Source organism: Manduca sexta, chromosome 9 (assembly GCF_014839805.1).
Source record: "Manduca sexta isolate Smith_Timp_Sample1 chromosome 9, JHU_Msex_v1.0, whole genome shotgun sequence".
Lineage (NCBI taxonomy): Eukaryota > Metazoa > Arthropoda > Insecta > Lepidoptera > Sphingidae > Manduca > Manduca sexta.
This window is the reverse complement of record NC_051123.1, coordinates 9,821,310-9,836,452: the sequence shown is the minus strand read 5'-3', so window position 1 is coordinate 9,836,452 and position 15,143 is coordinate 9,821,310. Positions and strand designations below refer to the sequence as shown.

Here is a 15,143-nt window from a genome sequence, read left to right as displayed (position 1 = left end):
TTTGGGTTAGACCGCGATTACGGTTTGCCTTAAATATTCGGTCTTCATTAACAGTTGCCTAAAAATATCCTTTTACAATTAAAACATTTTCACGATTTAAATATTCTAGTGAAAGAGACGACAATAGTTTGTGTACAACATAAATTCAGTTATATTTAGATAATGGTACCTCAGAGTATAGGTATCTACCTAATTCTATGAAAAATAATTCAATTTCAATCAAAAATATTTAATTTTATGACTTGATGTTATTATAATAATAAAAGCTCTATTTAAAAGGGTATTAAATTATAAATCATGGAATTTACATAATATTTTTCATTGTTGTTTTTTTTCTAATTTGACATTGGCAAAATCATCGTTTAATAACGATGAAGCCTTGATCTAAAAACTTTATTATTCTTAACATTCAGAAAATTTCATGTCAGTTTAACAAAAATTGAAATTGCGCCGATAAAAAATAAATATTCTAAATTTGAATTTACGATTCCTAACTTGTCGAAATATTCTTCATGCTTTCCCTTCTCGATTCAACCCTTTCATAAATAATTCTTCTTACAACTCAAAATTCTTTAGCTAATTATGGAAAGATGTCATCATAAAATATTTTTTCAGGTATACGACTCAAAGAAGCTAGCAAAACACTACTTGACATCACGTTCGTTTCTACTTGACCTGCTGGCGCTGATACCGCTCGATCTCCTGCAGCTAAAAATAGGCACAAACCCGATCATACGCTGCCCAAGGTTTTTGAAGGTGAGTTTTATGCAGGTGTTAATTGAAGTTGTTTTGAGGCCTTGAACAACATTCCTTTGATATTCGAAGATAATAGAAAATTAAAAATGTATGGCCTCGGTATATACAGGTATTCATTGGAGATCGTTAACTATTGTAGTTGTTTTGAGGCATTCGCCAATGCCTTTCTGCAGTCGTTAATGGTGATAGAAAATTAAAAATGTATGGCAATGATAAATTCTAAGGATAAGGCATGTCAAAAGTCAACGATTAGATAAATCTGTGAAAAAGAATAGTATAGAAACGTTTGCAAGCCTAAGAACTGTGGCGTTGTTTATTAATGTTCTTGATCCAGTGGCAGCGAGTATGTGTTTTAGTCGGATATTAGATTTCCATATATTTGACACTGTTTGAGATTTTCTTAGCTTTAAATTGGTAGATTTCACGACTCGGCATTACTTCAAGTGAGTGTTTTAACATGATTTTCACTGGATTCGATCTCTCTCTTCTCTCGCTCCCTCGAAAGACAAAACTGAAACGAAAGAATTTTCGAAAAAAATATCGTATCTCTCTCTTTACATGTCTTCAATTATAATAATAAGTATTAATTGTTTTTTGGAGCAGAGTAACATAGAGCTATTTTATCAAAACAATATGCTTTGAAATAATTGCTTGTTCCCTTTTATACCTTGAATTTCTACTGTGAGTGTAATACAAGCCTACACAAGCCTTTCAATATTGAGAGGGTTCTAGAACGTTTCCCGCTGGTCCAATTCAATTTGGAGGACGTCGTTGGGAGTGCAATAGTGGGTCTAATGATTGACTTTTCAATTCGCACCTGTAAATGTGGATTAAGTTGCTGCTACTTGGTTTAAAGTTTCGATTTGAATTTTGATCTTATAGGTTTTTTTTTTTTACATACGACGTAATAGTTCTACAATTATTTTTATGTTAATTCATTCTATAAGTGATTCTATCCTGCTTGGCTTTTTTTATTACCTTAGTAGACAAACGAGCAAGCAGTCCGCCTGAGTGTAAAGAGCATCCGCCACCTATGGACTTTGCAATGCCAGAGACACAGCTAAGCCGTTGCCTATAAGGGCAAGCCGTTGTCTACCGGGGCAAGCCGTTGCCTACCAGGAAATAGCTGATAACATCAGGCTGTTCCAACTTCCAACTTGGTTGCTGTGCTTTTTTCAATTGTTTTGCATGACTGATAACCATCAATGTAATTGTGTTATTTAAATTTACATCTAAAAAGCTTACAGCTTTGAGCCACTGTACCACATATCCTACTAATATTATAAACGCGAATATTTGTGAGGATGTATTTATGTATATTTGTTCCTCTTTTACAAAAAACTACTGAACAGATTTGGATGAAACTTTACAGTAATATTGGTTATATATCATAATAACACATAGGCTACAATTTAAAATGTTTTTTAAAATTTGGTCATAATATAACGAAACATATCAAGTAAGTCGGTAAAAAAAAATATCCCAGAAAACTCCTTCATGCGAGCGAAGTCGCGTTCAATAGCTAATATTTTTTTAAATATCAACATTTAAACAATTTGAAGACTAAATTGTAACTCGTTAAAGCTCAACTTCAAACAATCTTCAATATTCAAATATGAGTCTTATTGTAAATAATTAATTATTTTAAATTAAGCAATTAACAATCTATTAAAGCCGAGCGATGGGCTCTAACAAGTAATTGTCCGAAACCGGATTCGAACCACTGTAAATCGTTTTAATGGCGACCGTTATTTTCCTGAAAGTGTTTTCTCGACGAGCCTTTTCTATAAGCCTACAGTTATTTGAATCGTAATTTACGAATCATAGAGATTTCGATTGGTTAAATTGTGATGTTTAAGAGTTTTGGTCGTTGCTTATATTCAAGTTATATTAAAGTATCCATGTTCAGGTATTTTTATTCAAATATGCCATCCTTTACATTATCTACTGGTGGTAGGTCTGTCACATGTGACAATCCGCCTGGGTAGGTACCACCGCATTTCCTATTTCTGTCGCCTGTCTGTCTCCGGTTTGAAGGGCATTGTAGCCAGTGTAACTACAGACATAATATGACTTAACATCTCATGTCTTAAGATAGCAAGGGCAGTGGAATACCAAACAATACTTTGTAATTCAAGGTTTTGGATGGTATTTCTACTGTTTATGGGCGATCGTATCGCTTACCATCAGATGAACGGGAAGCTCGTCTTGTCATTCAAAGTAAAAATAAATATATAAACAGACAAAAAAAAAAAGACAAGTAATCGCTATCCTTGCTAGCTCCTCCTTGTTGTTCCCTTTTAAAAGCTTTTAGATCATCAATATTATTTATAAATTTAGATACTAATAGCATATCTTTATAAAATTATATAATAAAAAAATCCTTTTAAGAATGCTATATAATTAATTATATTTCCCGGTATACAATAATTTTACCAGCGTGGTGGTACAGGCCTAGTCCCTCTCAGCATTAGACAAGATCCGTGCCCATCATGTATCATATGGGACATTATGTAATACTTGGATGATATAATTATTATTATATACAATAATTGTTTCCTACATGCTTCAAGATTATATTTTTAGCTTAAAATATTACGGATTTTCTTCAAAGAATGCAACAATCACAAAGGAAATTTCAAAACATACGGCAAAAGAATAAGAAAACATTCTGTAGTATCCCCTTTCCTATTAAGCCTAAAGTTCTACATTTGGGACAAATCCTAGGTTTTATTGTGAACTAGTTTGGACGAAGGTCGCTTTGACACCTTATACTCTAATACAAAGGTTTAAGGACGCATGTCGCTTGTGCTTTGATTATACCTTTGAGCCGTTGATAGCTTGAAAAAACCAAATGTATTTTGACCTTTTTTATTTATTTGTCATGTTTATAACAATATTATTTTTCAAGTATCAAATAATAAGCATTGAAAAATCCACAAAGATTTGTCTACAATGCTATGATCTGAGTCAGTCATCGAGTATCAGTCGACACAGAGCAATTTGGATACATATAAAAGACAAAAAAAAATTGTCAAAAAAATTAAGCCCGGAGTTTCTTTCTGCCTTTCTTCTTCGGGTATCATCACTTCGGTAGGTAGTGAAAGGCTGGTAGGTTAGGTTAGCTAGGGTTCATGTCGTCCTTACAGTTGAGGATCGCAACGCATTGTTTTTTTAATTACCCCCTATCTGCCAACCGAGCTACCTTCTTTGGTTTCTTACCTTGTACTTTTTTGCTTAATTTTATCCATAAAATATCCGTAGTTATAATTGATTTAAAAGTAATTTAGTAATAACTATTCTTATGACTCGTTTTGACGTATCATTAGTGCTTACTTTATTTCCCTACGTGATAAATATTTTTTTAAACCATTGATGCACTTATTGTAATTGTCTACCTCTACAAGAATAAATACATGAGGATCTCGGTAACAGAGTCTATATAACACGAATCCATCCGGTTTACCTTTGCCTCATGTCCTTTCAATAGATGCTGTAATTCGCTATAAATATGTGTTATGTCATTCATATAAAAATCAATATTTCTCTGTTTATATTTAATACGCTGCCATACTTTTGATATCATTGCAAAAAAACTTAGTCAAAATATTGCTTCCACTTGCGGGAACGTAATAGAATTAGTAAAATTACATTAACTGGCTCCTTTGCGCGCGTGTTATCACAAAATATTAATTTACAACAATCATTCCTTCTGCGGCAACAAAGCACTATATACCAGCATCTAGTATTAAATAAAAAAGTCGATTAATCAGTGGAAAGGAGATATTAAAATTATTAACTTTTGGAGCTTCTGTATCTAAATTAAGGACTTCGTACTATCAGCCTAATTGAGTGCCATATTCCAGGTGTACAGAGCTGTGAGCTGCTACTACATAGTGGAGTCGAGGACCGTGTATCCCAACTTCTGGAGGGTGATCAACCTCATACACATCCTCCTGATCTTGGCGCATTGGTTCGGCTGTTTCTACTTCTTGCTGTCGGAGGCTGAAGGATTCCAGGTTTGTAGTTTTATTACATTTTATTTTTCATGCCTGCCTGCGTCAAGATCAAAGACCAACAGGCCTATTCATAACTTTGCAGGTAAGACAATGACTAACAGGCCTACTGTGTACATTTCTGAATAAAGCTGATAAGTTAATCACAGATATCATCAGCCATATAAAGTCCACTGCTGAATATATACCTCAAAGATTTCCAGACGGAAATTTTAATTTCAATTAAATCTGTTCAGTGGCTACTGCGTTTACCTTTAACAATTTGTAAAATTGCCAGTCAGCCAGCCCGCATTAGCCCAGCGTGGTGGAATAATACTAAACATTCTCAGCAGTAACGAAGACCTAATCCCGACAGTGGGTCAATATATAATGCAGAGTTGGTAACAACAGCGGTGGTGATTCTTCCCACGGAAAAAAAAAAAACAAAAATATAGCGGCATTTTTTTTCAATCACAATATTTAAGTATGTTAGAATTTATTTTATCATAATCATCACAATTTTAATCTATTTCCATTTATTCTAGTTGTTGATAAGTGCCACTCGAGTATCATATATATCAGAGATTATTATTATGATGTAAGTGTACTCTAATTAAATAAATAAACGTAGATATAACTTTATTATGATGGCCATCTGCGGTCTTCGTAATATTAACCAACCATCAGCTAAATTAAATAAATATAATGTAAGATAGTTGTATACATATTGTAGTTCGGGAAAACGTTCACTTATACTAAATAAGACGAAAAATCCAATATTTCGGCAAGTCAACATAAAGACCTAAACGTATGGAAACGTGGGAACAAGAATCTCACTTACTAATGAATGAAGGAAACCTTTCTCAGATTCAACCGAAATTAAAAGGGTACGGAAACTCTTGGAAAGATTTCACGTCAAGTAGATAGTATCTTAGGGTAAAGTGAGGATGCTAAGCTCGCGTTATCACTCCCCGCTGTCATCGACTAATGCCAGAGAGTTTTGGGTTAAAAGTTATTTTATTTAATGATTTCTTATATTTACGCTAATGTTAGACATTAAAATTAAACTATAATTCGGTTTTTATATTTTAATTTTCTCCTGACGTTTCGAAGACTTTGCAGCCTTCGTGGTCACGGGAAAAAACTGAGGTGTTGGTCATCTGCAAAGTCAAAGTTTTGAATACCTACATTTTACAATTTAGCTGTTGGTGGTCCGATCTACCTAGAATTAGGTCACAGTGTCTTGAAGCCTAGTTCTTTTACTTTCTTACAAAATTTGTCACGGAAATATTTATTATGCAACAGTTATTTTATCCTAAAAAACAAACTTAATGTAGTGTATATAATATTATACGCTATATAAAGTAAAGAAAGATGATTTATTGCTGACACAATTTTAAATTCAAACATTACATTTAGTATTTTTTTATTTTACTTCTGAATAATTTTGATATATTCATCTAACACTATGACATCATGAGCCTAAATACATAGGACGAAAAGTGGTTACAGCGATTACAACTCTGCCTATTCCTTCCGGATAAACGGGGTGAATATATTTGCCACCTGACATCAGACAAGGGACCCATCCAACTCTTCATACAAACGTAGGCGAATATCTAATCTCGGAACAAATAAAATTGGCTTCGATGTTTTACTAATGATAGAACACATTAAGACAACTAGAAAACCCTTTGGGTCTTTTAAACGTCTGCAGAATCATCATTAGCGTAAACGACTAGTTGCCATGGCAACTAATTACTATCATTAGCTTTCATACATATATTTGAAACACATTGCTCTATAAGGGTATGATATTAAAAAGACACAGAGTTATTAGATATTACTTTTGTGATAGGGTATTTCACTATGTTGATTTTGTACAATTTTTTTTTATATGTAACAGCAATTTGTATAAAAAATAAATATTCCTTCCGTGAAAACAGCATTAAAATTCAATAAGAAATTAGACAGTAATTCAAATTACAAATACGGCTACGGAATACCGCTTCGTCTCTTACTTTTGCACGCATCGTAATGCCCGCTGACGTCACATGCAAGTATTTTATTTATTTATTTTTATTTATTTATTACACTTTATATACAAAGAGTATAAAGGCGGACTTAATGCCGAAGGCATTCTCTACCAGTCAACCTTTAGGTGGTGCAGAGACTAAAGAGGTAGATGTACACAACGAGAGAAGTTAGTGGAGAGAACATGAACAAAGAAGATTGAAATCAATTAAAAATATAAAAGATACGTCATATAAATATACCCACATACATACATACTTACATACATACATACAAACGAACAAACATACATAAATAATATTATATAGTATTTTGTCCCTTTTCTGGTTTTTGACACTCACCCCTACTAACTAATTTCAATGGCTTATAACTTTTAGATTTCTCACCACAATTCAATGATTTCTTCTGTTTTAGAATTTATACGACGTACATATTTGAGTCCGATATTGATATAGGCTCGCCCTTATCACGTCATGGGACGGAACACACTTGCTGAAAAGAGAATGTCTTGTTACACTTCTGCCTATCCCATTGAGGATAAAATCATAATGACTGTTCCTATTTGTGTGAGTTAAGATACCCCTCAAAGAATATGGTTTTCGAGAAAAATCCCCTTAATAATAATCTACAGCGTGATCTTAAAATTAATACTTTCCTAACTTTCGTTTGAGGAATCAATTCCAAACTCCGACTATCAACTGTCTTAAAGACTAGAAACTAGATCAATTTACTCAACCCGGGGGTCGAACCTGACAAAGAAAAGCAGTTGTGGCACCTACGCAATATACTACCCTATCGAAGCAAACATAAAAACAGCTTTATTCCCATTGCATTAAATTCCATTTAGATTAAATCGCTCGTGTTGTTTAGACAAGACCTAAGTATGCCATGAAAATAACATACAAGTTTACATTTTATGCTTTATTGCAATAGGTATTAAAGTATATATCCGTACTTAAAAGCCAAATAAATTTGTCAAATGAGTTTAACACATTAACATTACGTTTTTAATTGTACATAACCTCTATGTACTGAAGGAACGGTGTCATAACTTTTATGTTTCTTTTAAAAACATACTCTCAGTTTAAACAGTTTATGGCACGTAAATAGAGCATAAAGAGTATTTTACACAGGTTGTTATGCCTTTAACAGGGTTCTTTAAGATAAACAACCAAAAGCATACAGGGTAAATGAACGTTAATAAATAAGGGAATTAGGCAAGTAAAAGAGATATGTTGTAGTAAAAATAATGAAATACTATACGTGAAATGAAAAATACGGATAAATTCAGAGAATGTTTTTATTCATTAAGCACTTGTTTTCCACAACTTGACATAAGACATTTATTTATGTTTTTGATTTTTAAATTATGTTAGAAATAAGAGGTTCTACAACATATGTGCACTTCTATACGGTCCGTTTAATAATGCCCGCAATACAAAGAGATGTAAGCCGATGCATAAAATAAACGAATCTAAAATGGCGGCTTGTACTTACTTTAACAGATAGTACAGTTACATTATAAAATTTCAGCTGCAAGATTTTTTTCAAATTAATAATATTTGTTTAGCATTCAATCATAACAATAATCATTACTGAATGTTACTTTTTACTAATTTATTAATACTGCCTATAAGACGGTTCTTCACCGAGATCATCAAATGGTAGGGGTTCTCTCGCCACATTTCTCCATTTTCATCTTAATGTAGTAGTGCATTGCAATGGGACAGCATATTATGTATAATACAGAGCTGGTTTTCTTATTATGTTACATCTCACGGTTGTCATAATTATGCCGGCCTGTTCTAATGAACATACACGGAGTGACCTTTAAACGTGATTGGTTGATATGAAGGGTTTAAGTTTTATTAAACACGTCGTTTGTTGTAATGAAAATGTAAATTGCATTAAGACTAACAATAACTTATAACTTTAGTTGAGTTGAAGTTACTGATGCAGTTTCTTCTCTTATGTGAAACTTAGTGTTAATGAAATCGTATTAGGTTTAATAACTTACTATAGTTAACACAAAGAATACAATAAGTAACAAAAAAACGACTACCAAAAACAATACAAAAAAAAAATTACATACATGTTTGGAGTTGGTGCCTAATTTAAATTGATCATTCATCTAATATATTTGTTCTTATACTTATTATTCTTGTATGCTAAAGAGCTCGGCTAATAATTTAAATTGGGTAAGTACCGACTCCAAATATAGAATTAATATACGTAAGTAAAGTTTTTTTTTGTTTGTACTGGTTTTTGAAAACAGTTTTTTTTACGTAATAACATATTTTTTGTTTCGTTTTTGTTTCGTTTTTGTTACGTACGTAGCTCCTTAAACCGAACAGGCATGGTATATTATTGAATTTTGTAATCAATACGTAGATAGTACGCAGGAATGGCGTGTCATTTTCTATTACATAAAGAAGAATACCATATTTTTTCTTGGAAAATCTTCTTCGGATTCTAATCTACAGTAATATATATGTTAAAGAGTTTGTTTGTTTGAACGCGTTAATCTCAAGTACTACCAAACCGATTTGGAAATGTTTTCAATATTTGGAAGCTACATTACTGCTGAGTAATATAGGCTACTTTTTATCCCTAGAAAATATTAACCGGGACTTTTATCCCGGAAAATTTTTATTAAGCATTATATTATATACTAAAACATGCCTTGAAAAATATATTTTTAAATAACGCATCATGCTTTAGTCTCTTTTTTGTAATGATTTTAGAGATGAAAGTCACATTTCGATATAAAATATAAACCCCAGAATTATTAATTTGCAAACCATCTACCATTGTCTCCTTTGCCTTATCTCAAAGAATGGTCAACGGACTAAGCCGATTTGTAATATCGTAGCGCTCTGTCTACCCTCATTTCGTCGACATACGGTGTAATTCCAACAGATTTTCCCCAAAAAAGGCAGAAAAGACATTTGTCACAAACCACTTTCGTTAAGTTTTTGTCGTATGCTCTATATTTCAAACTTCTTGCCGTATTCAGAAAATTACATTTACAGTATAAGTAACTTTATCGTTTTGAGAGCGTGTTGGTACGAATTTAAGAGAAAATCTGAAGTAACTGAACTCTTGGTTTTGTCAAGCACTTATCTTGAATGATATTAATTTTATTTATTTAGTATTTGTGAAACCTACAGAACATTTACAATTGAACGTACACAAATATATATAGAATAAAATGGAGCATAGTTTCCATCAAAAGCATAATAAATAATAGAAGAAAGTGAACGGATCAAATACTAATTAATACAAGGTAATAATATAAGCGGCGATAGCCTAGTTGGGCGTGGAACGGACTGCTAAGACGAATGTCCGCAGGTTCAAATCCCAAGGGCACACACCTCTGACTTTTCTAAAAAATCATGTGTGTATTCTTTGTGAATTTATCGTTCACTTTAACGGTGAAGGAAAACATCGTGAGGAAACTTGCACATCTGAGAAGTTCTCTACAGGAATTTCGAATGTGTGTGAAGTCTAACAACCCGCACTAGGCCAGCGTGGTGGACTAAGGCCTAATCCCTCTCCGTAGCAGAGGAGGCCCGTGCTCAGCAGTGGGCAAGTATATAATACAGGGCTGATATTATTATATAATATATATTATAATAATAAAAATAACTTACTGATTACAATTAATCAAAACAAGATTCATTATGCCAAAAACATTACGTTACAAGTATGAAAAATTAAATTGTATAATTTTAAAATAGTTTTATTATATGCAAATTTATTTTTATTATTTATATGACGAACAGGCCGGCATAATTGTGTTGACTGACGACTAATCATCACCTCTCGTCAGTCAAAAAATGGTCCTCACTCCACCATTAGGTGAGATCGGGTCACTGCAGTGCCCGTTAAAATAAATATCAAAGTAATAATTACACCAGGGTATATGATACTACAAAAAATCCACATGTTTTTGAGGAGTAATGAATATATTTTGTACCCATATTACGAAAGACTACAGTACACATCATGGAGAATTAGGAAATATAATCAAGGCCGGCATAATTACTGTAATTAACAATAGCAATGTGACTGTTGGGCGAAACTACTAGTCTATATCTTATAATCAGAATCAGCCCTGTATTATATACTGTCCTACTGTTGCACGAGCGTCCTCTACTATCGAGAGGGATTAGGCCTTAGTCCACCACACTAACCTAGTACGGATTGGCAAACACACACCCTCATAAAATCAAAATTACGTGTCACAATAAAAAATTGCCATTCTCAATAAAATGTGAACTCGCACAACTCACCCCATATTAATTCGCTCGCTCGATAATGAAAGTGCTTCGGAATTGCAAATTTAATATTAATCAGAAAGTTTGTTCAGGTGCCGTCGGTTCAATCGAGCTAAAATTAAAGCCGACATTAATATGTGCGATCGAAATACTGGCGTTATACGTCTTGGTTGGGTAATATTTATATTACTTTGTGTTTTTTTTTTAGTTTGTAAGAAACCTGTACAAAAACAGAGGATATGTTATTTAGTGTCTTTTAGTGGTTGACAGAAAATTATCCACCTCTCCTCTCTTCCAATAATATCGCCTTAGGTTCTTAATATTAGCCCTGTATTATATACTGTCCCACTGCTGGGCAAGGGCTACTTCTGAGAAGGATTAGGTCTTGTCCACCATTTGCTAAGGAATGGAACTCTTTGACAAAGTCTGTATTTCCCGATAATTATAACCTAGGTATCTTCAAGTCACGAGTGAATAGGTATCTTCTAAGGAAGCGTGCTCCACAGTAAACCATATCATCACTTACCATCAGGCAAGATAGTAGTCAAACCCAAGCGCTATAAAAAAGTATCATCATCATCTCAGCCACAAGAAGTCCACTGCTGAACACAGGCCTCCCCCAAGGATCTCCACGTCGACCTGTATAAAAAAGTATAGCGGAAAGATTATTAAAAGTTGCATAAAAATACAATCGAATTACATCATATCCACCTTTCCAGGGAGACTGGGTGTACCCTCACCGGCCTGGTGACTACGCGACCTTGACCAGGAAGTATCTCGGGTCGCTGTACTGGTCGACTCTCACCCTGACGACTATAGGCGACCTACCAACTCCAGAGACCAACGCTGAGTGAGTATAGCATGAAAGTACAATGTACCACGTCTTTTATTGTGTGCATATCATAATAATTCTAATCGATTGGCTTTTTATACTGTAAAGGAAAATAAACAATAACGTGTAAGTTTGAGTTAGGACTTTTTTCGTATGTTCTGAACGGAATAAGAATGTAGTTTTCATAGCCCGAAACGGTCGGATGGTAATGGCGGTATATTGAAAAGTTGTGCCGCCATTTTGTAACTCTATAAATATGATTAGTAATAGTGAAGAAAGGAGGTTAGGTAACAGATGTTAATATATATTCTATTTCATATTTAAGATAACTTTATTGGTCATTTATATCGTTATAACTAAAATGCGAAAAATTTGGCAGAAAGTAGAAATGCGTCAGCAAATCTCCAGTATGGTCTAGATATAGCAACAAAAAAAAAACAAAATAGAAGTGTTTCTCATTAAATAATTTGTATGTCAATTAAAACTTAATTTCAAGTTATTCTTAAACAAAAAAGTAGGTACACTTCGTATACAGCTTTACCAATTTTATAAGTCATAAATAAAAAGAAACTGAATTTAGTAGCATTATGTAGTTTGAATTACCTTTTATTTACTATAGGCACATACAATAACAAAAATTTATATTACAAAATTGCTTTACAAAAACCAGTATACAAATAAAAAACAAACAAAATAAAATCATATTTCACAAATACCACATTAAAATCGGACGTATAAGTTCAGAGTAAATACGTACCAAACGGCTATTTATTTACTCGAGTTAAATCCAGTATGCACAGTGTAAATAAAAATCACCGAATCAGGCATCAGGTTTACGTAACCACGCGCGATTGCGTTTCGGAAAGCTTTTCCACGTTTACCTCTCCCAGGGGAACGTGTGCACGAGCTTTTAACTCGAAAAAGGATAGTACTAGCATTATGATTTAACGTGAGTGCACATGCATACTCTGTGGATGTGTGGCTGTATGATAATGATTCCTTTGCCCGTTTAGAGAAATAATAAAAAAGATATAACTGAATTGTTACGTTATATTACGATCGTTGTTTTGTTATAGTATAATTAAATTGCAATCATTTCTTAGCCTTTAGTCGAGTTTTGTAGCAATACCTACACATCTAACCTAAAAATTTACCTACATAATAAGTCACATAAAAATTAACACTTTGACTAACAGAGACCAATATTTCTGTTCTTATTTAATAAGGAATTGGTAACAATGTTATTTCTAAAAATGTAGGTAAACGTTAACTAACAAAAATTGTGTGTGTGGTAGCCTGCAAGGAGGCCCCAAATTTCTGCCGCGGCGCGGGCTCAAGTCCCGCCTGCTGCAGTTCAGGTCCAACCGAGGGTACGTCTTTGAAGCATTGCGATTGGTCAGATCATTTCAAATTTAGAATTTCGAACTTTATCGTTTTCAACGAATATCTGTGATTACTGGCTGTTTTTTTTTTGTACGAAATTCAAACTTATCTCGGCAAATTGTCTTAAATCAATTTAAAAATATATTTCATATTTTGACAACCTTGTAAACACGTACAATTATCACACAATTGATTTCACTTTTATTTAATTTTCATAATTACTACAATCAAAATGTAGATATTCTTTCTTCACGACTTTGTACATAAAATAAACTCTCTTCCTTTTTAAATATATTTGCTAAAGTAAAAGCCGATTACCTTAATTTAATGCATTATACAATCCACAGTATTCAAATAACGTATATTATTTCAGCGGCAATAAAAAATTAAATAAAAGCAAAAATTTTCTTTTATGTGTCAGACGTCCTATAACGAGTCTGTGGTTTAAGTTAATATAACCAGGATAGGAAATCTGATTACCGGTAGTGATGTACCTCTTTACTACTAAATCGATATCGATAAAAGTAAATCTTTGAAAATTAATTAGTTTAGTGATCAGTGATACGTTTGAAAAATAAAAAATTGTAAAGCTTATGTATTCATTATGAATACTAAATATTATTTTAAATATTTAAAATTACGATATAAAACCTATTTATATTTTGCTATGACGTAAAACCATACCCACATAAACACTTCATCTGAAAGTTGTGATATAAAGGCAATTTAGAGACTCTTCCTACGGAAATACGCGACAGCAACGTTGAAAAGTAGGCAGGAAGAAACTTAAAGTCGCATAAAATTCATATTTTCTCGACGCCACAACGCTCCGAAGGCTAAAGGCGAATTTTGCATCAGTAACTACACTTGATCTTATAGTATAAGGCAGTGAATAAGAGACATCGCGTTCTTTAATGTCGTTATAATTTTGCCAGCATGTTCTATGTTGAGGGGCCCCTTTTTCCGCATTTAGCCCGTAGTAGGACGGGCCGTTGTGCTTATTCTATAATAATAATAATAATAATACCAGAACATACAGCACACTTGGTTTAGGCCCGTGGGTTGTATTGTACCACCGAAGTATCTTCGAGAATGTTTAAATAAAAAAAAGAAAATAATAATAATAATATCAGCCCTGTATTATATACTTGCCCACTGCTGAGCACGGGCCTCCTCTACTACTGAGAGGGATTAGGCCTTAGTCCACCACGCTGGCCTAGTGCGGATTGGTAGACTTCACACACCTTCGAAATTCCTACAGAGAACTTTTTAGATGTGCAGGTTTCCTCACGATGTTTTCCTTCACCGTTAAAGCGGACGATAAATTCACAACGAATACACACATGATTTTAGAAAATTCAGAGATGTGTGCCCTTGGGATTTGAACCTGCGGACATTCGTCTCGGCAGTCCGTTCCAGACCCAACTAGGCTATCGCCGCTTGAATGCCGTCACGTATTCTATGCCAGCATGTATCTAGAGGCAATATTAAACGTATGTAGATGCGTATGATATCAAATTCGTCATTACCATCTCATCATCTTACATTTGTCCACGGACTTATGTCTTATGACAAAATTTTTTAGCCATTTCATATTCCCCACATTCTTTTTGATCCCTTCTCTCACTTTCTGTCTTAAACTTTAATGCTATCAAGCCTATCTAGCGGTCTGCTTTTCTCTCTTTTTTAATCATTGAGATAATTTAAAGTTTTTAAAGATTCTATATGGCGGCCTTACTTGAATTCATTACGATATCTAATCGGATATATAAAACCGATAAATACTCCCACTTGCATTTACGATTTAACACAATAGACCAATAAAAGAGATTTATGTATCTACAGTAATTGAATAAATGCGTT

At 33.4% G+C, this 15,143-nt stretch overlaps 1 protein-coding gene across 1 annotated transcript in view; it reads left to right on the top strand.

The window, feature by feature from the left end:
* LOC115449523 overlaps positions 1 to 15,143 on the top strand; it is a 54,498-nt gene that overhangs the window by 14,513 nt on the left and 24,842 nt on the right. The window contains exons 4-6 of the mRNA XM_037436838.1: positions 616 to 756; positions 4,623 to 4,775; positions 11,785 to 11,915. Coding sequence (XP_037292735.1) covers positions 616 to 756; positions 4,623 to 4,775; positions 11,785 to 11,915 — 425 coding nt within the window. The remainder of the gene's footprint in view (positions 1 to 615; positions 757 to 4,622; positions 4,776 to 11,784; positions 11,916 to 15,143) is intronic.